This window comes from Nomascus leucogenys, chromosome 7b, assembly GCF_006542625.1.
Source record: "Nomascus leucogenys isolate Asia chromosome 7b, Asia_NLE_v1, whole genome shotgun sequence".
NCBI classification, from domain to species: Eukaryota; Metazoa; Chordata; class Mammalia; order Primates; family Hylobatidae; genus Nomascus; species Nomascus leucogenys.
Window position 1 is genome coordinate 14,810,650 of NC_044387.1, and position 25,650 is coordinate 14,836,299.

The following is a 25,650-nucleotide window of genomic DNA, read 5'->3' on the forward strand; positions in this document are numbered from 1 at the left end:
TCTCAAGCGACCCGCCCGCCTTGGCGTCCCAAAGCACTGGGATTGCTGGCATGAGCTACCGGGCCGGGCCTGCGTGCTTTTCTTAAGCCTTCTTTTAAAGTCCTATGGAAAAAAAGACCCTTTTCATAGCCAGAGGGAGAAAAAACTAGAAGTTCAGAAATGATTGGGTCCAGGTGCCCATTTTGCATTGGGAGACCGTGCCCTGAGGAGTATTCGCTTGCCGGTCGTGGGGCCAGTTCTCTGGGCCTGAGGCTCTGAGGAGCCCCTGTCCTCCAGCTGGTGGCAGGACAGGGCGATTACCGCGCGGCTTACCCGCGTCCCCGACCCGGGTTCTCGCACCCTAACACACTGCTTTTATTTGTCGCCCAGGATGGAGTGCAGTGGCGCAATCTTGGCTCACTGCAACTTCTGCCTCACGGGTTCAAATGATTCTCCTGCCTCAGCCTCCCAAGTAGCTGGGACTACAGGCAGGCGCCACCATGCTCAGCTAATTTTTGTAATTTTGATAGAGACAGGGTTTCACCATGTTGCCCACACTGGTCTCGAACTCCTGGCCTCAAGTGATCCGCTCGCCTCGGCCTCCCAAAGTGCTGGAATTACAGGTGTGAGCCACGGTGCCCGGCCCAGCCTCATTCTGTTTAACAGCTGCTTAATTTTCTGTAGTATGGTGACAAAGACTCTCCTTGACCAAACTTTAGCCAGGTTCCTCTGGGCTGCCTTCACTTCTAAGCCTCAACCTTGATCTATAGGCACTGTGGCTCATGCCTGTAATCCTAGCACTTCAGGAGGCCAAGATGAGAGGATCCCTTGAGGCCAGCCTGGGCAACATAGCAAGATCTCGCTTCTCTAGAAATTTTTTTATAATTTTTTTTTTTTTTTTTTTTTTTTTGAGACAGAGTCTCACTCTGTCACCCAGGCTGCAGTGCAGTGGTATGATCTCAGCTCACTGCAACCTCCACCTCCCGGGTTCAAGCAATTCTGCCTCAGCCTCCGGAGCAGCTGGGACTACAGGCGGGCGCCACCATGCCCAGCTAATTTTTGTATTTTTAGTAGAGACAGGGTTCCACCATCTTGGTCAGGCTGGTCTCGAACTCCTGACCTCGTGATCCGCCTGCCTCCGCCTACTAAAGTACTGGGATTACAGGTGTCCGCCACCGTGCTCAGCCTTTTTGTTGTTTGTTTTGTTTTGTTTTGTTTTGAGACAGAGTCTCACTCTGTTGCCCAGGCTGGAGTGCGATGGCACGATCTCGGCTCCCTGCAACCTCCGCCTCCTGGGTTCAAACAGTTCTCCTGCCTCAGCTTCCCAAGTAGCTGGGATTACAGGTGTATGCCACCACGCCTGGCTAATTTTTTGTATATTTAGTAGAAACGAGGTTTCACCATGTTGGCCAGCCTTGAACTGCTGACCTCAGGTGATCCACCTGCCTGGGCCTCCCAAGGTGCTGGGATTACAGGCATGAGCCACTGTGCCCAGCCTGAGATTTTTTTTTAATTAGCTGGGCATGGTGGAGCACACCTGTTGTCCTAGCTACTCAAGAGGCCAAGGTGGGAGGATGGCTTGAGCCCAGGAGTTTGAGACTCCAGTGAGTTTTGGTTGCACCACTGCACTTCAGCCTGAGCGACAGAGCGAGACTCATCTCTAAAAAGAAAAAAAAGACAGGCCAGGCACGGTGGGCTCACACCTGTAATCCCAGCATTTTGGGAGGCTGAGGCGGGAGTTCGAGACAAGCCTGGCCAACATGGTGAAACCCCGTGTCTACTAAAAATACAAAACTTAGCCAGGCGTGGTGGCAGGCGGCTGTAATCCCAGCTACTAGGGAGGCTGAGGCAGGAGAATCGCTTGAACCTGGGAGGCAGAGGTTGCAGTGAGCCGAGGTCGTGCCACTGCACTCCAGTCTGGGTGACAAGAGTGAAACAGTCTCAAAAAAAGAAAAAAAGACTTAAACAAACACTAACAGTTTCTAACAGCTGCTGACATCTCTGAAATGACTCTACCCAGCCCCCGCTAAGGTGCCTGCCTGAGAAAACTCGAGGCTGCTGATTAATGTTTACCGTTTATTCCAGGCAACAACTGAGGATGTGACCTCTGTCTCTCAGTCTCTGTGGGAGGCAAAAATTCTAACTCCGATCATTGCCAACTGGCAGACACAGCTAGCCTCACTGCATTTACACTGACTTAACCTTTTGTAATTTTTCACTTCCCTGGCTCTACTAATCACTTGCCCACCCCTTCCTCCCTCAATCTTTTTTTTTTTTTTTTTTGAGACAGGGTCTCTGTTGCCGATGCTGGAGTGCAGTGGTGTGATCACAGCTCACTGCAGCCTTGACCTCCCAGGCTCATGTAATCCTCCCACCTCCACCTCACCACCACGCCTGACGAATTTATTTATTCATTTGTAGAGATGGAGTTTTACCATATTGCCCAGGCTGGTCAACCTCCCTTTAAAATACCTCTGTACAAATTAAAGCTGAGTTCAGTTCATGCTGGACTCTTTTCTCTATTGCAATAGTCATTACTGATTGAAATCTGTCCTTACCACTTTTTTTTTTTTCCTGAGATGGAGTCACACTCTATAGCCCAGGCTGGAGTGCAGTGGTGTAATTTCAGCTCACTGCAACCTCCGCCTCCCGGGTTCAAGCAGTTCTCCTACCTCAGCCTCCTGAGTAGTTGGGATTACAGGCACGCACCACCACACCCGGTTAATTTTTGTATTTTTAATAGAGATAGGGTTTCACCACGTCGGTCAGGCTGGTCTCGAACTCCTGACCTCGTGATCCACCCGCCTCGGCCTCCCAAAGTGCTGGGATTACAGGCGTGAGCCACCGTGCCCGACTGTCCTTACCATTTTAACTAGTGTCTGGCTTTGTTCGACAATTGAGAGGAAAAAATTATTCAGCCATTCTACTATTAGTAGAATTCAAGATCGTTTCTCTGTCCCCTCCCCTCTTCCCTCCTTTCTTTGTCAGTACAGTGAATATCTGTGCCCCTTTCACAGATGAGGAAACTGGGCCCAGGGCAGGAGAGTCCCAGCTGCTATTTGGTTTTTGTTTTGTTTTTTTGAGACGGAGTCTTGCTCTATTGCCAAGGATGGAGTGCAGTGGTGCGCTCTCAGCTCACTGCAACCTCAGCCTTCCGGATTCAAGTGATTCTCCTGCTTCAGCCTCCCTAGTAGCTGGGATTACAGGCATGTGCCACCACTCTCAGCTAATTTTGTGGTTTTAGTAGAGACGGGTTTTCACTATGTTGGCCAGGCTGGTCTCGAACTCCTGGCCTCAAGGAATCCACCTGTCTCAGCCTCCCAAAAGTGTTGGGATTATAGTCGTGAGCCACCGTGCCCAGGTCCAGCTGCTATTTGAATGCCTCTCGTTTGCTTCTCAGGACACATAGGTGAGTTAGGTAACACTATATTCATGTCACCAGTGATAAAATGGAGCCTCAGAGAGGTTAAGTGACTAACCTCAAAGTGGTGTAGCAGGAATTTGAACCTAAGAGTTTCACTCCAGTCCCTAATAGTCACCGGACAAAAAATACAAATTTTGCCACAGAATCTGCTCATTTCCGCCAAACAGGGCAAACCCATCCTCCATAAAGGCAAATCTTGTATGAAGCAGGCTTCAACACAAATATTCGCCCACCAGCTGCTTAAAACTCACCTCCTGGGCCGGGCACAGTGGCTCACGCCTATAATCCCAGCACCCTGGGAGGCTGAGGCAGGTAGACCATCTGAGGTCAGGAGTTCGAGATCAGCCTGCCCAACATGGGGAAAACCCGTCTCTACTAAAAATACAAAAATTAGCCGGGCATGGTGATGAACTTCTGTAATCCCAGCTACTCAGGAGGCTGATTGAACCTGCCTCAGTGAGCTTGCAGTGAGCCAAGATCACGACACTGCACTCCAGCCTGGGTGACAGAGCGAGACTCTGTCTCAAAAAAAAAGAAAAGATAAAAAGAAAAGCTCACCTTCTGTATTCTCAAACAGACCAGCTCCTGCCAACCCCCTATCACCACTTCTCCTACCGAGCACGCAAGAAACCAGGGAGGAAAAGGTCAGTTCCCCAAGAATAACAAAGCCCATGAAAACTAGTTCAAGTTACTATCAGACAATGTTGTTTATTATTTCACACAAAAGTTAGACCAAGGCCACGGCGCCGTTAAACACCTCCCTCCCCACCCACGCATGGCTCAAAAACCACCCCAACCCTGCTATAAAAACAATAGAACACAACAAAAATACTGCATTTGAGGCTGAGCCAGGAACAGAGTGGCTCCAACAAAAATAAGACAAAAACACAAGACACAACATCTTTTCAGGTTTATGTAAAAATTGCCATGGCCCACGGGGAAAGTGGTCATGGCTGTGTCAACAGGGATACTTCAAACTCAGGGCTTTTGGAGGTTTGAGACAGCTGCCACATTAGGGTGTCTTCCGGGCTCTGCTGCAGGAACTGAGGATGTTGAAGGGCAGGGCTGATCCCTTGGCCCACTCTGAAGTTTAGGCCATTGGCTGGATGTGCTTTTCGTTGGGGAAGATGCCATAGGCTCCTTCCTCCTTTCCAGAGAGAGGGACACAGTGAGAGGGCTGGAGGCCCTGAAAGCCTCCAGTGCCCACGATAAGGAAGCCAGCCAAGAAATTTCCCTCTCTAGAAAGAAGGCCTTCCACTGGACAAAGTTCATGGCCCTGGGAGCCAGCATGTCTGCATTCACATGGCATAAAGCCCTACAGCAACTGTCGCCACCAGAAAGCTGAGCGTAAGGACCCATCGGAGAAGCGGAGCCTGCGAGCGGGTGTTGAGCAGGGGCTTCCCTCTGGGAGTCTCCACGGGGGCAGAGTCTGAAAGAGAAAACAGGGCAAGGTCAATAACAGGTGGGCGTGCATCAGGGTGTCTGATGTCATAGAAAAGCAAAGCAGAGTGGCCTCAGGGTCTGCAGTACAGTCCCTGCCCAGTGCCAGGATTCTGCAAGACCACAAACAGGTGTCCCTCTAGCCACTGCTTGAATATCTTCAAAGACAGGCAGCTCACTACTTCTCCAAGCTGTCTGTTCTTCCCTGTGCAGCCAGGCCATGTTGTGAAAACATTCTTGGGCCTAGGCATGGTTTTCAGACTTCTGCCTGTGCCCTGTCCTCTCCTTAAACTTTGCCAGCAATTAGGTACGAGCTGTAAATCTTTCTCTCAGACTCACACATTTGCTAAGCATGGTGATGATGGGGCAGGGGCTAGAAAGCAGGAGCTCCGAAGTTCAGTCCCATCCCTGGTTATTAAAACATGATAGGGCCGGGCGCAGTGGCTCACGCCTATAATCCCAGCACTTTGGGAGGCCAAGGCAGGTGGATCACGAGGTCAGGAGTTCAAGACCAGCCTGGCCAATATGGTGAAACCCCGTCTCTACTAAAAATACAAAAAATTAGCTGGGTATGGTTAGGGGTTCCTGTAATCCCAGCTACTTGGGAGGCTGAGGCAGAGAACTGCTTGAACCCGGGAGGCAGAGGTTGCAGTGAGCCAAGATCGTGCCCCTGCACTCCAGCCTGGGCAACAGAGTGAGACTCCATCTCAAAAAAAAAAAGATTTAAAATGTGATAGGCCAGAGCCAGCTGTGCAGCCTGGGTAGATGTGCCACCCGCCTCCTCCTCAGGCACAGAGTGGGTGCTCCCTAGGTCTTTAGAAGCAGGACAGAGTCCAGAGCAGGTCTCTGGAGCCAGACCAGCTGGATTTCAATCCTAGCCCCACCCTGGGCTATAAGAAGGGCTTCCCCAGAGAAAACAGGGCCGTAGGTCTGGTGGCCCAGGGCTGCGGTCACAGGAAGTACAAGCAAGCAGGTACGCTGTGACATTTACATGTGTGTTGTTCATATTAAAGGCTCCTGCTCCTTCTGATACATTAGGGTGCAGTTCTCAAATGTTGTGGTTCCAAAACTCCTTTATACTCAAATGCAACCAAGCATCCAAAAGAGCTTTTGTTTGTGTGAGTATAGCTATCACTATTTACAAAATTAGAAATTAAAACTGATAAATTCTTTTTTTTTTTTTTGAGATGGAGTCTCGCTCTGTCACTCAGCCTGGAGTACAGTGGTGCAATCTCGGCTCACTGCAACCTCCACCTCCCAGACTCAACAGATTCTCCTGCCTCAGCCTCCCGAGTAGCTGGGATTACAGGCGTGCACCATCATGCCCAGCTAATTTTTATATTTTAGTAGAGACGGGGTCTCCCACATTGGCCAGGCTGGTCTCAAACTCCTTACCTCAAGTGATGCCCCTGCCTCAGCCTCCCAAAGTGCTGGGATTACAGGCATGAGCCACCGTGCCTGGCCAAAACTGAGAAATTCTTTTTTTTTTTTTTTGAGATGGAGTCTCGCTGTGTCGCCCAGGTTGGAGTGCAGTAGTGGCGCCATCTGGGCTCACTGCAAGCTCCGCCTCCTGGGTTCACACCATTCTCCTGCCTCAGCCTCCCGAGTAGCTGGGACTACAGGCGCCCGCCACCACGCCCAGCTAATTTATTTGTTGTTGTTGTTGTTGTTTGAGATGGAGTCTCACCCAGGCTGGAGTGCACCCATGGTGGCTCTCGCCTGTAACTGCAGCACTTGGGGAGGCAGAGGCAAGAGGATTGCTTGAAGGCAGGTGTTCAAGACTGGCCTGAGAACCTGTCCTTACAGGGGCAGTGGGGTGGGGCAGCAGGAAACAACACCCACCACCACCAAACATTCAGAAAACAGAGGAGTAGAGATACTAGAGTCAGACAGCCAGGTCCCTCCATGTGTAGCCCAGAGGAAGTGCCCCTTCCTGGATGCTCTCACCTTGCACTTTGTTGCTGGCCCGCTGGCGAAGACCTGGTGCTCGTGAGGGGCTCTGGTCCTTGGTGTCATGGGTCAGCAGCTCCTGCAACTCCTCAAAGAGCTAAAAGACAAAAGACACACATGCCTGTCTCAGTGAGAGATGCTACCAGGTCCCAGCTGAAGGTAGGACCTTAAGTTGTGTTAGGAAATACTTTGGAAATAACAAGATGGTAAGAAAAATATTGGCCGGGCATGGTGGTGCGCCCCTGTAATCCCAGCACTTTGGGAGGCCAAGGTGGGCACATCACGAGGTCAGAAGTTTGAGACCGGCCTAGCCAACATAGTAAAACCCCATCTCTACTAAAGATACAAAAAATTAGCCGGGTGTGGTGGTGGTACATGTCTGTAATCCCAGCTACTTGGAAGGCTGAGGCAGGAGAATTGCTTAAACCTGGGAAGCTGAGGTTGCAGTGAGCTGAGATCGCCCCATTGCACTCCAGCCTGGGTGACAGGGCGAGACTCTGTCTTAAATAAATAAATAAATAAATAAATAAAATTCATGTCCCTTTCATCCACCTTAAGAGATAGGATGTTCCAAGCCCAATTGGCTCCCCTGCCTGCTCTTGCCCTCCCAACCCACAACAATGATCCCGGATTTGGAGTTCACTGTGGCCGCCCATGTCCTTAGCCTGTGTCTCATGCAAAAGGCTGCATTGCTTGTTTTGAGATAATATTAAGTGGTATCCTAGTACATGCACTCTTCTGCGGCTGCTTTCTTCCCTTGAGTTTAGATTTGTGAAATTCAGCCTTGGTGAGGTGTGCTGAATGGTATTTGTTAGCCTTGCAGATCAGGAAACTGTAGCTCCTACAGGTTAAGTGCTTTGCCCAAGGACTGATCAGGCACCAAGAGCTGTTTTTTTTTTTTTTTTTTTTTTAAATACGAAGTCTCGCTCTGTTGCCCAGGCTGGAGTGCAGTGGCAAGATCTTGGCTCACTGCAAGCTCCGCCTCCCGGGTTCACGCCATTCTCCTGCCTCAGCCTCCTGAGTAGCTGGGACTACAGGTGCCCACCACCATGCCCAGCTAATCTTTTTTGTATTTTTTTTTTTTTTTTTTAGTAGAGATGCGGTTTCACCGTGTTAGTCAGGATGGTCTCGATCTCCTGACTTCGTGATCCACCTGCCTTGGCCTCCCAAAATGCTGGGATTACAGACATGAGCCACCACACCCAGCCGGCCAAGAGCCGTTTTTTTGGTTTTTGTTTTTGGTTTTTTTTGTTTTTTGAGACAGTCTTGCTCTGTTGCCGTTGCCCAGGCTGGAGTGCAGTAGCATAATCACAGCCTTGACCTCCTGGGCTCAGGCAATCCTCCCACCTCAGCCTCCCAAGTAGCTGGAACTACAGGTGCACGCTACTATGTCTGGCTAATTTTTTCATGTTTTTGTAGAGATGGGGTCTCACTGTGTTACCAGGGTTGGTCTCAAACTCCTGGGCTCAAGCCATTTTCCTGCTTTGGCCTTCCAAAGTGTTGGTATTACAGGCGCGAGCCTGAGAGCCAGTTCTGACTCCAAATCCCTTTTCTTTTAAAAACATTTTTTTCCTTTAAATTTTTTTTTTTTTTTTTTTTTTTTTGATAGAGACAGGGTCTCGCCATGTTGCTCAGGCTGGTCTGAAACTCCTGAGCTCAAGCAATCCGCCCACCTTGGCTTCCCAAAGGGCTGGGATTACAGGCGTGAGCCACTGCACCTGGCCCTTTTCTTTTGCCTACACTTCTCTGAAAGACACAGATTTTCTTCCTCCAAGACTGATTGGATTTTCTGAAGGGGGAGGGTGGAAGGGAAAGGCCTTGTTCTGTAACAGGGGCCAGGCCCAGAATCTTCTGCAATCCACGGCTGGGAGTAGGGAGCCAGGAGGGCATGAGCCTGAGCCCCAGGCCCCATGGCACCTCCAGGGGGTGGCAGAGAGAGAAGGCTCTGTGACATCTGGGTAGAAGGAGCCCCTCACCTCTCCACCTCTGCCCAAGAATTCATCCTTCCAGGCTTTGCTCAAACCCCACCACCTTCCCCCTGGATTTGAGACACTTGTAGAAAGAGGTAAGCCTCTCTGGCTAGGCTGAGAACCCCTGGAAGGCAGAGGCTACTTGTAACCCTGGGAGTGCCAACCTGGCTATACACTAGTGCACACACAACTTATACGTTGCCACACACTGTTGTCACAGAGAGTTACAACTGATTCTCATGTCCCATTATGACAATAGTGAATGTTTGAGGGCTTCCTCTGTGCCAGACACTGCTGTGGGGACTTTACTGCTGTAAACTCACTCAAGCCTTATAAGTCTAAGATGTAGGTACCATTATTATCCCTATTTTACAGATAGGGAAACTGAGGTACACAGAGATGAAGGCATTTGCCCAAGATCACCCAGCTAGTAAGTGGCAGTGCTGGAACCCTGGTTCCCTGTGTTAACCATGACCCATAGCACCCTCCCCTACAATGAGAAGGGTCCCTTGGAGGAACAGCAGGGGGCGGCAGAGGCTGCCCCAGGCTGCCCGACCCTCACCTGGATGTTGAGCAGGAACGCGGTCTTGGCCTCTTCTAGCACCCTCTGCCTGACCGCGGGAGTCATCTCCAGGGAGTTCATGCGGGAGCGGTAGAGCTGCTTGAACTTGGTGGCACTGGCAATGTTGGGGAAGGTGAAGAACGCCAGGCCCTCGCCAGAGCTGGGCAGGTCCAGGGCTTTCTGAGCAATCTTCTTGAGCACCTGGCCCCCAGACAGGTCACCCAGGTAGCGGGTGTAGGCATGGGCCACCAGCAGCTCGGGCTCTGTGCGCCCCACCTTGTGGAGCCGCTTCACATAGCGCTGCATGGCCGGTGTGTAGGGGATGACCTCCTGCCAGCGGGGCCCGTACCAGAAGGCCAGGTCCTGCTCCAGGGCGTCCTTGCGGTGCAGCTCTTCTGGGAAGTAGACAGGGGCGAAGACTGGGCTCTCCTTGTTGCACTCAATCTCCTCCTCCAGGGCCACATAGATGTGGTACAGGGAGGCCATCACCAGCTGAAAGCAGAGTGAGCAGGTCAGGCCGCCAGCCACATAAAAGACCCCCACCTCTGTCCGTCCCCTCCACTACTGCCTTTGGAAAGGCCCCCATCACTTCTCAGCTGGGCTCTGACTCCTTCTGCCATCCCTCGCTACAATCCTCTTCACACAGCAGCCAGAGGGATTTTTACAAGAGAAAAAGACGATCATGTACTTTCTCAGCCTAAAACTCTTTTACCCCACTGGGCAAAACAAGCAGCCTAACTGAATCCTCATATAAAGATCCAACAAACCAGCCCAGTGTGGTGGCTCAAACCCCTGTAATCCCTGCACTTTGGGAGGCTAAGGCGGTAGGATTGCTTAAAGCCAGGAGTCTGAGACCAGCCTGGGCAACATAGCCCAAAACCTACCTCTACAAAAAATTCTTTTAAAAAACTAGCTGGCTGGGTCCAGGCGCAGTGGCTCACACCTGTAATCCCAGCACTTTGGGAAGCCAAGGCAGGTGGATCACAAGGTCAGGAGATCAAGACCATCCTGGCTAACAAGGTGAAACCCCATCTCTACTAAAAATACAAAAAAATTAGCTGGGCGTGGTGGAGGCCGCCTGTAGTCCCAGCTACTCGGGAGGCTGAGGCAGGAGAATGGCGTGAACCTGGGAGGCGGAGCTTGCAGTGAGCCGAGATCGAACCACTGCACTCCAGCCTGGGCAACAGAGCGAGATTCCATCTCAAAAAAATAAATAAATAAAAATAAATAAACTAGCCGGCTGGACGCGGTGGCTCACACCTGTAATCCCAGCACTTTGGGAGGCTGAGGTGGGCGGATCACGAGATCAGGAGTTTGAGACCAGCCTGGCCAAGAGACCAGCCTGGGCAATATGGTGAAACCCCATCTCTACTAAAAACACAAAAATTGGCCAGGCATGGTGGCAGGCACCTGTAATCCCAGCTACTCAGGAGGCTGAGTCAGGAGAATTGTTTGAACCCAGGAGGCAGTGGTTGCAGTGAGCCGAGATCGTGCCATTGCACTCCAGCCTGGGCAACAGAGCAAGAATCCGACTCAAAAAAAAAAAAAAAAAAAAAAAAAGCCGGCAGATGTGGGTATGGCGGTGCATGCCTATAGTCCCAGCTACTCCAGAGGCCGAGGCAGGGGTATCACTTGAGCCCAGGATTTCAAGGTTGCAGTGAACTGTGATCATATCACTGTACTCCAGCTTGGGGAACAGAGTGAGCAAGACCCTGTCTCAGAAAACAAACAAACAAAAAAAATCCAACAAAGGAATTGCTATTCCCATTTTATAGAAAAGGAAACTAAGGATTAGAGAGTGTATGAGACATGGAGGTTGCACAGCTAGTAAGAAATGAAACTGGATTGAAGACCGGGCATTGCTGGGGACCCACCATGGCTCAGGAGAGGGGAATAGCTGAAATGAAAGTGGTTAAAGGAGATTGGCCATGTGCTTCTGGCTTTTGACCTCTGCATGACCAACTACAGGGCACAATTCTCCTTCCTGGAGGACTATTCTGAACCCCACCACCTCTGGATGCTGGGCTGAGGCAACAGGTCTTGAGTGTACCTTGGCTTGGGGCACTAACTCCCGTTACACATTAATACGCCCGTTTGAATTTGAAGGAGGACAAAGTTAAGATATTTAGGTTGGAGTTTCCAAGTTATTTCTGAGCCATAAACATTGAAAGCAGCTCTATTCCTTGAGGGGACAGAAAGCCAGGTAGCCTGGTACAAAAGAGCCTGGGTTTTTGAGTGTGACCGACCTGGTTCTTACCCAACTCTGCCAGTCCTTAGCTGTGTGACCATGGGTGAGCCACTTGCTTTCTCTGGTCCCAGCTTCCTATCCTATCTTAGAGCAGATGGTCTGAGGTCTGTGTGACTGTGCTAGCCAACTGTGCTAGTCAGTTCCCTCACCTGCCACATACTAGATGGGGCTGGTGTGAGGATTAAGTGAGAGGATCTGGGCCAGCACAGAGGGCAGCGGGGCACTTAGCGCTCACATGAGAAAGGCTGTGATAAGTGCCACATCCACCAGCTTAATGTAAGTGAGCACTGGATTCTCTCACGGATCTTGGTGCCTCCTTGGAACCCTGTGACTTAAGAGGCAAAATCCAAAGTCTAAGCTGGCTGGGGATGGGATATTCCAGCATTCACCTCCCTGCACCCACTGTCTCCAGTCACACTGCAGCAACTGGGTGTACCTCATCTTTTTAAGGGAGCAGGGAGGAGGATGAAGAAGACCCATTACAGGCCCAAGGACCCCACCCAGCCTGGAACCACAGGTTAAATCTCTCCTCATTAAAGCATGTCTCAGCCAGGTGGTGGCTCACACCTGTAATCCCAGCACTTTGGGAGGCCAAGGCGGGTGGATCATCTGAGGTCAGGAGTTCGAGACCAGCCTGGCCAACATGGTAAAACCCTGTCTCTACTTAAAAAATACAAAAATTAGCCAGGCGTGGTGGTGGGCACCTGCAGTCCCAGCTACTTGGGAGGCTGAGGCAGGACAATCACTTGAACCCAGGAGGCGGAGGTTTCAGGGCACCGAGATCTTGCCATTGCACTCCAGCCTGGGCAACAGAGTGAGACTCTGTCTCAAATAAAATAAAATAAATAAAATAAAGCATGTCTCATGTTGGAAGTAGGGGGTGGCAGAGGGTACAGATCGCAAAAGAGACTGGGATGAAGGTGGTGGGATATAGCTCCCTACTCCCCACCCCCATACTCTCTGTTCAACCTGAACAAGCCTTTCCCCATGCTGATGTTTTAACACCCAGTATCTTCCCGGTTCTTCGTCAAGTGCTTTCATTCTATTTGCATGAATTTCACAACAGTGCTGAGAAACAGCAAAATCAGTACCTGGCATATAGTGGGTGCTTAAGAAAGCCCTGCTGTTGAAATCCTCTTTTACAGATGGGGAAAACGTGGCTTAGGGAGATTAGATGAGGCACCTTCAGTCTCACTGTTAGAAAAGGGTTCTGTTAAGACTCCAACCTATATTATTCCTTATCTTCAGAGGCAAATTAGAATTAGGTCAGGAGTACAAGCTCTGAAACAACATTGGTCTTGGTTGATTTCAGCCTTTTCCACTTACTGGCCATGTGACCTTCTGTTAGTCACTTAACCTCTCTGAGCCTTCCAGTCGTCATCTTTCTCATCAGGGTTGAAGCACAGATTAGAAACCAAGTGTACAAAATGCCCAACATGGAACCAGTGCTCAGTCAACAGCACTGCTGCCCCAGCCCCTCCACAACATTACAGAGCAGGCTGAACTTGCTGTGTGACCTTGGGTAACTCACCTTCCCTCTCTGAGCCTCAGTGTCATCTTTTTTTTTTTTTTTTTTTTTGAGATGGAGTCTTACTCTGTGGCCCAGGCTGGAGTACAGTGGCGTGATCTCGGCTCACTGCAACCTCCTCCTCCCAGGTTCAAGTGATTCTCCTGCCTCAGCCTCCCAAGTAGCTGGGACTACAGGTGCCCGCCACCACGCCCGGCTAATTTTTTGTCAATCTCCTGACCTCGTGATCCACCTGCCTCGGTCTCCCAAAGTGCTGGGATTACAAGCATGAGCCACCGTGCCCAGCTCAGTGTCATCATTTTTAAGATGACTCTATTGGACATGCCCATCTGGTCCCTCAGCATCCCCACTTAAACCACTGGTCTGAGCCTTGGGTCCACCCACACCTGCCACACCCTACACCAGGGCTAGTCCCACCAAGCCACATACCTTGAAGCCCTCTCGGGTCACCTGGCCCTTCTGAAAGTTCCTCATGAACTCAGCATTCTCTGCCTGGGTGTGCACCTCCTTGGTGGCCTCCTTCAGGGCCTCTGACAAATCCTGGGGCATGCTGAGAAGGAAATGGGAAAGGTGAACACAAAGCTGGCTGGGGGTGGGGTCTTTCCCAACTGCTGAGCCACCCACCTGTGGGCAGGCCTTCAAGAGACTCCCATCCTCATTCAGGCCATGTTCTCAGTCGCTTTAACATGCAGCCTTGTGGCTGGGCACGGTGGCTCACGCCTGTAATCCCAGCACTTTGGGAAGCCAAGGCAGGTGGATCACCTGAGGTCAGGAGTTCGAGACCAGCCTGGCAAACATGGTGAAACCCCATCTCTACTAAAAATACAAAAATTAGCCGGGCATGGTGGCGGGTGCCTGTAATCCCAGCGATCATGCCTGTAATTGCTTGAGCCCCGGAGGCAGAGGTTGCAGTGAGCTGAGATCACACCACTGCACTCCAGCCTTGGTGACAGAGACTCCATCTCAAAAAAAGAAAAAAAAGGCCGGGCGCAGTGGCTCACGCCAGTTATCCCAGCACTTTGGGAGGCCGAGGCGAGTGGATCATGAGGTCAGGAGATCAAGACCATCCTGGCTAGCACGATGAAACCCCATCTCTACTAAAAATACAAAAAATTAGCTGGGCGCGATGGCGGGTGCCTGTAGTCCCAGCTACTCGGGAGGCTGAGGGAGGAGAATGGTGTGAACCCGGGAGGCGGAGCTTGCAGTGAGCAGAGATCGCGCCACTGCACTCCAACCTGGGTGACAGAGCGAGACTCCGCCTCAAAAAAAAAAGAAAGAAAAAAAGAAAAAAAAAAAGAGCCAGGCGTGGTGGCTCGCGCCTGTAATCCTAGCACTTTGGGAAGCTGAGGCGGGCAGATCACCTGAGGCCAGGAGTTTGAGCCCAGCCTGGCCAACATGGTGAAACCCTGTCTCTACTAAAACGACAAAAAAAAAAAAAGTTAGCCGGGCATGGTGGTGGGCGCCTGTAATCCTAACTACTTGGGAGGCTGAGGCAGGAGAATGGCTTGAACCCAGGAGGCAGAGTTTGCAGTGAGTAAAGATTGCACCACTGCACTCCAGCCTGGGCAACAGAGCAAGACTCCATCTCAAAAAAAAAAAAAAGCAAAAAAACAAACAAACAAAAAAACAAATTCAGCCTGGGCGTGGTGGCTCTGGCGGCCTTGTAAACACTCTTCAGTCATTAAAACACTAAATAATACAGTCCCCCAAACCAAGGGGGAAATCCTAGTCCAGGCAGTTCGCAGTGGAGAGGAGGAGGAGGAGGAGGTACAGCATAACCCAGGAAGAAGCAGCAGCCCCATGAACGGGCATCTCCAAGTTTGTAATTGCTTTGATTGGCTTTTAGACCCAATATTTAATTCAGTTATTTTGTTAAAGTTTCAGATGCAAATCTCATGACCCCCTATCATGTTATGCTCATCACGAAGGTGTCAGGGTTAAAAAGCCTGAGAAATTCTGCTTTGGTCAAAGAAGAAGTCTTTCCGGGAGTGTTTCTGTCATGGGTCCGTATCCCTGCCTCCCCCACAGAACTGGCATTTTTCCCTTTTCTCCTGCCCTGCTTCCCAGAACATCATCCCCTGTTCTACAACACAGCTGGTCAAATTCTCGGGAGAAATGGCACATGTCTGTAAGTCCCAGCTACTCTGGAGGCTGACGTGGGAGGATGCTTGAGCCCAGGAGTTAAAAAAAAAAAAAAAAAAATTATCGAAAGAAGGGAACGAGTGAGACCTGGAGGTGGGCAGACCAAGGTTCAAAGCCCAGTTCTGACACCTGCTGACTGAGCACTCTTGGGCATGTCGCCTCCCTGAACTGGGCAATCTGTGAGACACGGAACACCGTAGCCAGGGTGATGTCTGGCTCAGGTCCTCCGTAGCTAGTGAGGGACAGATGCCACCAAGAGAACCAGGCATGCTCCCCCAGGCTGGCGGAGCCCCAGGGATCTAGATTCAGCAGAGAGCAGCTCTGAGCACACCTCAAAAGTTGGATTAAAACAAAACTGGCTCCCTCATGGGGAAGCCCCGGAGATCTAGATTCAGTAGAGCAACTCCAAACACACCTCGAAAGTTGGATTAAAAAAAAATTGGCTACCTCAAAGGCTGGATACTCTAGGGACACTCCCATCTTGGTCACCAACCTCATACCAGGGTGCCAGGCATGTAAATTACAGTTCCTCCTTCCAACTACCCTCCGGGCACAGGCAGGATCAGAACCCCGAGCCCCCTGACTCCAGAGCCAAGTGTCTGGCTCCTGGGCTCTGTCGCTGCGTGGCAGTGTCCCGGGGTGGGGCTGGGATGCGAGCAGGGTTGGGAGGGAAAGGCGCCCGTCCCGCGCCCCGCGCTTGCCTGTCGGGTTGCGGACGCTCCATCCGGCCGGTGCTGGGCTCGTTTGCTGGCTCCGCGGGCGGCAGCTGCGCTGAGGACGCTCGAGAGGAGGCAGGCGTTGACTGTGCCGGAGCCGCGGCCGGTCACATTTATGCTCGGCAGGTCACGTGGGCCAGGCGGAACAGCTGATGCCCACTTTCTGGCCGGGCGTTGCAACACCCGCAGAGGCCCGCGCCCAGCCCGCCCGGGGCCAGTGTGGGGTGGAGAGGAGCAGTCATATGACCCTCGGGAAACAAAGTCTGGCCATAGGACTTTTAGAGAAAAAACACACACAAACACACACACACCCTTTAAAGAAATCTGAGAAGCTGCAGGCTCTGGGTGTGATTTTGCTCCTTCCAGAGTCCCCCCTTCTGCTCCCTGTCCCCTTGGGACTTGATGCACCCCAGGCGTCCCAGAAGGTTCCAGAAAGCTGGGAGGCAGCGCTGCTCAGAGCAAGAGGCTGGTGGGCAACATCAGGAACTTAGCAACCCCAGGCTCTGCTGTCTCCAGCTCCCTAAAATGTCACCTGCTGGAATCCTCTGCTGACTGCTTGGCTCCTCACACCCCCTTTAAATGTACATTTAGGATCTGTTTTTTGAGTTCCTGTCAAAAAACAGAGACTCTAGTATTTTCATGGTTCATCCTTACAACTGACCTGTGAGGGTAGATCGCTCCTATTTTACAGATGGGGAAACTGAAGCTCAGAGGGGTGCAGTGGTGTCATACATAAAGCAGGAAGCCAGTGTCCAAACCCAGGGAGGAGACTAAGTCCCCGCCTGCCTCCTCCACACTCTGGCAGCACCTGGTACCCTCCTGGACTGGGACACCTGTCATACAAACTGCTTCCCTGCTGGAATGCATGGGACACTCTTCCAGACACATTCAGGTCTGACTTATACTTAGTGCCTGGTCAGGGCCCGGAGCAGAGCTGGACCTTGCTGATCACCTATTGAATCGATTCTGCATGAGGTGGATTGCTTAGAACTCAGGGGAAATAGGGTCACTGGGTGAACCCACAGGACAAAACAAATGGACCAGATGATTCATACAGTCCTTTTCCAATACTATCATTCTCATTCTAAGATTTTTTTTTTTTAAGATGGCTTTCAGGCCTGGCATGGTAGCTCACACCTGTAGTCCCAGCACTTTGGGAGGTTGAGGTGGGAAGAGTGCTTTGAGCCCAGTTGAGGTGGGAAGATTGCTTTGAGTTCGAGACTGGCCTGGGCAACATAGGGAGACCCCATCTCTACAAAATATAAAATAAATTAGCTGGGCATGGTGGCACATGCCTGTGGTCCCAGCTACTTGGGAGGCTGAGGCTGGAGGTTCACTTAAGCCTGGGATGTAGAGGCTGGAGTGAGCTGTGATCATGCTACTGTATTCTAACCTGGGGAACAGAACAAGACCCTGTCTCTCAGAAAAAAAAAAACAAAAAAAAAAAAAAAAAAACTTCCTGGAATTCAACCTAGGGCCCAGAGGCACTTCCGAGATTGTATTGGAAAGGATCATTCTCCCAAGGGTGAGCTAAGGGACCTTGAAAAAAATTCCCCTTCTTCCCCTGAAGGTTCCCTGAAAATCAACCGACAAAAGTCAGGTTAAGAGGAGAAAAGACATACAAAAATGTATTGTAATGGGGTAATCACGGAAGGATGGTGACCCTGTAACCCAGTGCAGTACAGAGGCTACCTAGCCTTTTTTATGGGGGAGAAGGGAGATAGGGAATGCAGACAATTCTTTTGAAAGACAGTAAATCATTAGCAAGATGGAATGGCCCTGGAGGTGAAAGGCAGACTTTAAGGGAAGGTGGAGGTGGAGCTGCACAGGAACAAAGGTTGTCCTAGGCAGATAAAGTCCCCCAGGTAATCTTTTGGCACTGTCCTCAGAAGAACAAGTAAATCCGTCTGGGTCTGGTGATGACTCCCAGTTTCTTTCTCTCTCCAGTTGTTGATCTTTCCTGCATATTTGATGAGATTCCTAGAAAAAGGGCTTAACACTGGCCAGGCGCGGTGGCTCACGCCTGTAATCCCAGCACTTTGGGAGGCTGAGGCAGGAGAATCGCCTGAACCCGGGAGGAGGAGGAGGTTGCAGTGAGCCAAGATAGTGCCACTGCACTCCAGCCGGGGCGACAGAGCAAGACTCTGTCTCGAAAGAAAAAAAGACTTAACACAATTGCATTTCTTTTGGAAAGAAGTGTTCTTGGTCAGATAAGGAAATTCCAGAGAGAGTCTCTCCCTGCACTTGTTGGGGAAACAAGACAAGCTTAGAGGGGCCTTGACTCTGAGGCAGCTCCTAAGGCCTCTCAACATGTCAAAGCACCAGTCGTCCTGGTATCACTTTCTGAGCCCCAACAGTGGCATGTAAAGCACAAAGGTGGAGACCTTGCCTACTTTGCTTTGTAAATTTCCAGTTCCTGAAATAGTGCCTGGCAGATCACAGACAGTTAATACTGAATGCATGCCTGAATGAATAAATGCTTCAAGGTCTCTTTCTGGGAAAAAATAATAATATCGTTAGGCTGTAATATTGCCGGGCTGATAGAATGGGCTGGAACCAAGCCACAATTCCAAACTGTCATTCTAACCAGGCTTTATTGAGAATTTACTATGTGCAGAGACTTCATGCGCGATCAGAGACTTCATGCGCGTGATCGCAGCCCATCCTGACAACAGCCTTGCAAGCTGTTTTCATCTCTATTTTGCCCACATAAGCACTGAGGGACAAAGAGGATAAGTCATTTTCCCAAGTCATACAGTTAGTGATGGAAGAGCCAAGATTCAAACTACGGCACTTTGAAGCCAGTCCCCACAGTTCTGACCACCACACTCCAAACCTTCTCACAGAGGGTCCAGGAGTTTAGGGGAGATGAGTTTGCGTGTATAGATCCAGAGTCTGTCCATTCAGCGACCCTAGAGGGTAAAACTCATGAGATCTGAACCCTTTTTATTTAACACAGGGAAGCAGAGACCCCAATAGCAGGAGGGACTTGGCCAGGCTATGCCCCCCATTGGAAAGAGAACCTCCAGTGACCCAGGGGTCCCGGCTCCCGGTCCGGGCTTGCTCTCTTTTCTAACTGTTCCCTGGGAGCCCCAGACTTGGTTAGAACAGCCCCCCACACAGAGGTTGCTGGGGTGTAAGAGGCCAGGCCGGAGTTGTTCTGGTCCTCTAGGCTGTCCCAGGGCTGAGTTTGTGTCCCTTTCGCATGCTGATTCAGCCTCCTGACTCCCCCTTGTTTTTAGTCAAGCAACAGGATGATCCAAATGCTATTCTCTCTCCTCCTGGTGGACCAAATAAAAGCCCCTTAAAGGTGTCCACATTCTAATCACCAGAACCTGTGAATAGGTTACCTTTTTGCTACCTTACATAGCAAAAGGATCTTGCAGAAGTGATTGAGTCAAAGATGTTGAGATGGGGAATTATCTTGGATTATCCTCTTGGGCCTTATAAGAGGGAGGCTGGATGGTTGCACATATAGAAGGTGACAAGGAAAGCAGAGGATAGAGAGAGAGACTGGGAGATGCCATGCTGCTAGCTTTGAAGATGGAGGATGAGGCCGGGCACGGTGGCTCACACCTATAATCCCAGCACTTTAGGAGGCTGAGGTCAGGAGTTCAAGACCAGCCTGACCAACACGGTGAAACCCCCGTCTCTACTAAAAATACAGTAATTATCCAGGCAAAAAAAGTAGAGAACTTTCTCCTGCTGGAGGCAGAAGAGATGAGCCAGATGCAGAAGTCAGAGAGATGTGAAGCATAAGAAGGCCTTGGTGGATTGCAACATTAAATCAGGGGCAGATTGAGGTGGACTTCACAGGGTGGGAGCTGGGGCACCCAGCAGGGGAAAGGCACAGACTTAGAAAAGACAAACAAGAGGCTTCTGCCGTTTTCTAGAAGTTTCACTTCCTCCTGCCTACCATTAAAGCTGCCCTTTCACCTCCCACCTAAAGAGAAGCTGAGGAGGCACTGGTGACTCAGCAAAATCTAGCAAAATCTGCCCTCCCTTTGTTTCCGCGAGTCCCCCCTCCCAAACATGACGCAGCAGAAATGCAGCTGCACGAGGGGATGAGGAAATGGCGACTCAGTATTCCCAAGGCGCCCTCAGGAAATAGAAGTGGTTTGGGCAGCAGGGAGGGGGGCGGGTCAGTGACTCGCCAGCCCCTAACAGTGAAAAACAAAGGCGAGGCCCTGGCGTGGGAAGAATCATGGGGAGGCCTCTTGGCCAAGCTGGATGGTGGCTAAAGAGAATGAGGAGACCTTGCCTGGATATTCTCCTCAAGCAGGGGACATCCCCAGTAAATAAGGTCACAGACGATGTCCTGACCACACCCACACCCCACACAGACCCAGAAAGAACATGTGCTCAATTCTGCAGGGCAGGGGCTCCAGTGCGGGTCTGCAGCCTAACTGCTGTGTGACAGGCTGGAAAACAGCCTTCTTCAGCAAGGAAGACAAGCCCGTTATTTTTTAAAAATCCATAGACTGAGCCAAGTGTGGTGGCTCACGTCTGTAATCCCAGCACTTTGGGAGCTGAGGTAGGTGGATCACCTGAGGTCAGGAGTTCAAGACCAGCCTGGCCAACATGGTGAAACCCCATCTCTACTAAAAATACAAAAATTAGCCGGGCGTGGTGGCAGGTGCCTATAATCCCAGCTACTCAGGGGGCTGAGGCAGGAGAATCGCTTGAACCCGGGAGGTGGAGGTTGCAGTGAGCTGAGATCGCACCACTGCATTCCAGCCTGGGTGAAAGAGCAAGACTCCGTCTCAAAAAAAAAAAATCCATAGGCTGAACTGCAAAACACCAAACTCTTCCGATGGCAAGACACCCCATAAATAAGGTTGAAACCCCACAAACAGACTGGAAGGAAGTGTTTGCCACACATATAACAGACAAAAGATGAACATTCCTAATAAAAGAGCTCGCCAAAGCAATACACACACACACACACACACACACGCATAATGTATATAGAATTATATAAAATTCTAGAAAATTATGCAAGCTATTCTAATTGGATCACTGGTTACCTAGTTGAAGTGAGGGGATTACCAAGGAGTACTAGGAAACTTTTGAGAGTGATGAATACACCCTTTATCTTGATTGTGGAGATGGTTTCACAGGTTATGAGTTGTGTCAAAATTCATCAACTTGTATACTTTAAATATGTGCAGTTTATTGTATGCCAATTATATCTTCATGAAGCTGTAAAACAGATTCTACCCAGGCTTTCCTGAAGCTCTTCTCCTCACCTTATGGACACCTCCAGGGGCCCCAGTTGCCCCCACCTCCATCCTAACTGTGAGCTCCTTGAAGTCAGCAAGGGCCATGTCAGATTCACCTTCCTATACCCTTAGCACAAGCCAGGCTTTCACTACATAGTTAATCAACGAGGCTTAGCAAGCAGGGTGAAATTCCCTGCCTAGTATCACACAGCTCATCAGGGATTTGAGGCCAGGTGTGTCTGGCTCACTCAGATTCCACAGCATTGCTGTCCTAGGAGCCCCTGGGCCTGAGGCAGCAAAGGGCATAGAATGGCAACATCTTTTCCAAACATGATGCAGCCTCTATTAGCACGTACTCAGTGACCAAAGACCCACAGCCAGACAAGAAGGCATTCTAGCCTTTGAAGGGTGCAGACTACCAGGCCAGTCTTGCCAAAATGGAGTCTGACTATACCTCCCAGATCTGATATGCCCTGGTTCAACCTGATCAAGGTAATGTTAGTATAGTATAGACTAGCTAAAGCAATAAACTCTAGGCAAAAGGACTGTAGTCAAATCCAGGATCCATGACTTCCCATCTGTGTATACTGGGACCCCCTAAGCTTTTATTTCCTCATCTGACAAAATGAGGAATAATAACAGCATTGACTCAAGGGGATGTGGTGAGCACTAAATCAGTTTGATGCATGTGAGAAGCTTACAGTGAGGCTTGGCAGAGGAGGCACACAGTAAATGCTAACCATTATGTTGGTCAGAGAGGCATCCACCTCCCCTTTCATGATTCAGCCAGAGCCTTTTTCCTATCTAGAAATTTCTGGATGATTCTGCAGTAAGGCGGGGGTCACTAACATCCAACAAACCTTGATTTCAGTCAGGAGTTTTGAATCTCAGGTTCTTCATATTTACCTTTTTTTTTTTTAGATGGAGTTTTGCTCTTGTTGCCCAGGCTGGAGTGCAGTGCCACGATCTCGGTTCACTGCAACCTCTGTCTCCTGGGTTCAAGTGATTCCCCTCCCTCAGCCTCTGAGTAGTTGGGATTACAGGCGTGCACCACCATGCCCAGCTAATTTGTGTATTTTTAGTAGAGACAGGGTTTCACCATATTGGCCAGGCTGGTCTCGAACTCCTGACCTCAGGTGATCCACCTGCCTTGGCCTCCCAAAGTGCTGAGATTACAGGTGTGAGCCACTGCGCTCAGGCTATATTTACCTTTACCTCAAAAAGTAAACTTCTCTGAAATAATTTCAAATGTCCAGAAAAGTTGCAAGCATAGTACAGAGAATTTCTATACACCTTCATCCAGATTCACCAGTTGTTAGCATTTTGTCACATTTGCTTTATCATATTCTCTCTTGATATATATGCATATATATTTTTAAATATATACAGATATATATATCTCCTCCTGCCTCCATCTCCCAAATATCTGGGACTATATAGGCTCATGCTACCACACCTGGATAATGTTTTTCATTTTTAGTAGAGATGGGGTCTTGCTATTTTGCCCAGGCTGGACTCCAACTCCTGACGTCAGGGGCAGTCCTCCTGCCTTGGTCTCTCAAGAGTGCTGGGATTATAGGTGTGAGCCACCATGCCTATCTACCCCCAAATTATTTAGCATATATTATATCTGGAGTGCAGTCCCTGACATATGGTTATAAAAATCAGGAAATCTGGCTTTGATATAAATTCATTATATTGTAGAGGAGGCAAAATTTTACCTGTACCCTTTTAGAGTTTTCTGCTGGGCCTGAGAATTAAACTGACATGAGACAGATTAGTAGGAGAAAAGCATACACATTTTTTAACCTGCGTTTACATAACACGTGAGCCGTCCTAAGGAAAAGAAGACTCAAGGAAACAGAGCCAAACATTTACATGCTGATTTGGACACAGAGTAGTAAACTGTGAAAACGTGACAAGGCAAAGTGGCGTGGGCGTGGGTTAGGGTGGTTAACTGGGTAGAGAAGAGACTAGGAAGAGCTGGCTTTAACAAGGTTTGTTTTTACAGATTTATGTTGGCTTCAACTTCCTGCCATGGATGAGAAGAATGCTAATTTTCTCCTCTTAGAGAGAAAAGTCTTCCATATGGAATTTCAGGAATTCCTCCTGCTTTCAGGAAGAAAAAAAGAAGGTCAGAGCAACTGACCAACCTTCTTTTTTTTTTTTTTTTGAGATGGAGTTTCACTCTTGTTGCCCAGGCTGGAGTACAGTGGCACGATCTCTGCTCACTGCAACCTCTGCCTCCCGGGTTCAAGCGATTCTCCTGCCTCAGCCTCCTGAGTAGCTGGGATTACAGGCGTGTGCCACCACGTCTGGCTAATTTTGTATTTTTAGTAGAGATGGGGTTTCTCCAAGTTGGTCAGGCTGGTCTCAAACTCCTGACCTCAGGTGATCTGCCTGCCTTCGCCTCCCAAAGTGCTGGGATTACAGGCATGAGCGACCGTGCCCAACCCAGAGCAACTTTCTTACACCTATTTTTTTTGTTTGTTGGTTTGTTTTTAAAGTGCCTTTACCTCAAAATAATCCTTTTTTTTTTTTTTTTTTTTGAGGAGTCTGCTCTGTGCCAGCTGGAGTGCGTGGCGCATCTCCTACTCAGCTCCCTCCCGTTCCCCATTCTCCTGCCTCACCTCTCCGAGTATACTACACCCCGGCTTTTTTTTTTTTTTTTTTTTTTTTTTAGAGACGGTTCAGTGGTCTCATCTCCTGTGTTCCTCCCAAGGCTGGAGCTGAGACCGCCTGTTTTTAGACGAGTCTCCTGTCCAGGCTGCTCAACCTCCTGGGCTCAAGCAATCCTCCTGCCTCAGCCTCCCAAGTAGCTGGGACTATAGACATGCACCACCATGCCTGGCAAATTTTTTATATTTTGTATTTTTTGTAGAGACAAGGTTTCACCATGTTGCCCAAGCTGGTCTGGAACTCCTGAGCTCAAGCAATCCCCCCACATTGGCCTTCCCAAGTGCTGGGATTACAGGCATGTGCTACGACGCCTGGCCAGCTCAAAATAATCCTTAATCAATGAACTGGGCATGGTGGCACACACCTGTAATCCCAGCTACTTGGGAGGCTGAGGCACGAGAATCACTCGAACCTAGGAGGCAGAGGTTGCAGTGAGCCGAGACTGTGCCACTGCACTACAGCTTGGGTGACAGAGACCCTGTCTCAAAATAATAATAATAATGATCCTTAATCCAAAGTGGCACATTTTGGGTGGCATATCCTGAACTCCTTCAATATAAAGCCTATATTCAAATGTCCCCTATGGCCCCAATAACCTCCTCTTTAGCCGTTTTACCAGTCCAGGTTCCAGCCCAAGAGCATGCATTGCATTTACTTGTCCTGCCTCTTTGGGTTCCTCAGCCTTTGAAGTTCTTTTTTTTTTTTTTTTTTTTTTTTTTTTGAGACGGAGTCTCGCTCTTTCGCCCAGGCCGGACTGCAGTGGCGCGATCTCGGCTCACTGCAAGCTCCGCCTCCCGAGTTCATGCCATTCTCCTGCCTCAGCCTCCTGAGTGGCTGGGATTACAGGCGCCCACCACCGCGCCCGGCTCATTTTTTGTATTTTTAGTAAAGACGGGGTTTCACCGTGTTAGCCAAGATGGTCTCGATCTCCTGACCTCGTGATCCGCCCGCCTCGGCCTCCCAAAGTGCTGGGATTACAGGCGTGAGCCACCGCGCCCGGCCTTGAAGTTTTTGAAAATGACAGGCCGGCCATTTTACAGATGCCCCTCCATTTGAGTAGCTCCCACCTTTAGGTTGTAGCGCCCCCGCGCCCCGCTCAACAGCGATTTAAAGTGTGAAGCCCCCAGCACAGCGCCTGGCCAGTGGCAGGCTGTCGGGAGATAGAAGTTCCCTAAAACAGTGGTGCGGGGAGTAGCAAGAGGCTAGAGGAGGAGTGAGAGGAAGGGTGGAGGAGCTGCTATGGCTTCCCTAGGATTCAGGCCCCAGACGAGGCCGAGGACGTGCTGGCTGAGGCATGTCCCGACTCCAAACTCCACCGGGACAGTCCGGACTTTGCCCCAGGGGATTAAACCTGGAGCAGCTGGAACTCTGCGAAAACAAATCTCTAGACCGTGACTCAGCGAAAACAGACACCGGGACCGTGACTCAGCGAAAACAGATCTCGGGGTGGTGACTTAGCGAAAATAGACCTTGGGACCGTGACTCAGCAGGAAAAACACAGCCACGTGGCTCCGGAAAGGATTACTCAGCAGGGGCAGAGCGGCGCCAGATGGGCTGGGCGCGGCGAGCGGGGGGGGGGGGGGGAAGGAGAGTGGGGGGGGAGGGGGTTACGCCTGGGCCGGGGGGTTGGCATCGCCCCCCAGGCTCTGGGGACAGTGTGCCTTTCTTTAGGACCTGGCCCCTGCCTCTTCGACTCTCTAGGGTGGTTAACAGCGTGCAGGGCTGCTGGTAGGCTTAAGTGAGCCCAGAAGTGAGCAGAAGTGAGAACTGCCTAGTAGTTGATACTCACC

General features: G+C 50.3%; 1 protein-coding gene across 1 annotated transcript; it reads right to left on the reverse strand.

Moving 5' to 3' along the window:
• Positions 1–4,091: 4,091 nt before the first annotated feature.
• On the reverse strand, positions 4,092–16,207 carry HMOX1 (heme oxygenase 1). The gene is made up of 5 exons (XM_030815670.1): positions 15,945–16,207; positions 13,531–13,651; positions 9,326–9,817; positions 6,791–6,890; positions 4,092–4,832 (listed from the first exon to the last, which is right to left on the reverse strand). The coding sequence occupies exons 1-5, from the start codon at positions 15,965–15,967 to the stop codon at positions 4,702–4,704; spliced, it is 867 nt and encodes a 288-aa protein (XP_030671530.1). The 5' UTR covers positions 15,968–16,207; the 3' UTR covers positions 4,092–4,701.
• Positions 16,208–25,650: the final 9,443 nt, after the last annotated feature.

Excerpts from the sequence above, each read along its gene's own strand:
- HMOX1 (XM_030815670.1), bottom strand. The coding sequence starts at position 15,967 with ATGGAGCGTCCGCAACCCGACAG. Across the intron at positions 13,652-15,944 it reads GAGCGTCCGCAACCCGACAG|CATGCCCCAGGATTTGTCAG; the intron begins GCAAGCGCGGGG and ends TTTCCTTCTCAG. Across the intron at positions 6,891-9,325 it reads CGTTCCTGCTCAACATCCAG|CTCTTTGAGGAGTTGCAGGA; the intron begins GTGAGGGTCGGG and ends TTTGTCTTTTAG.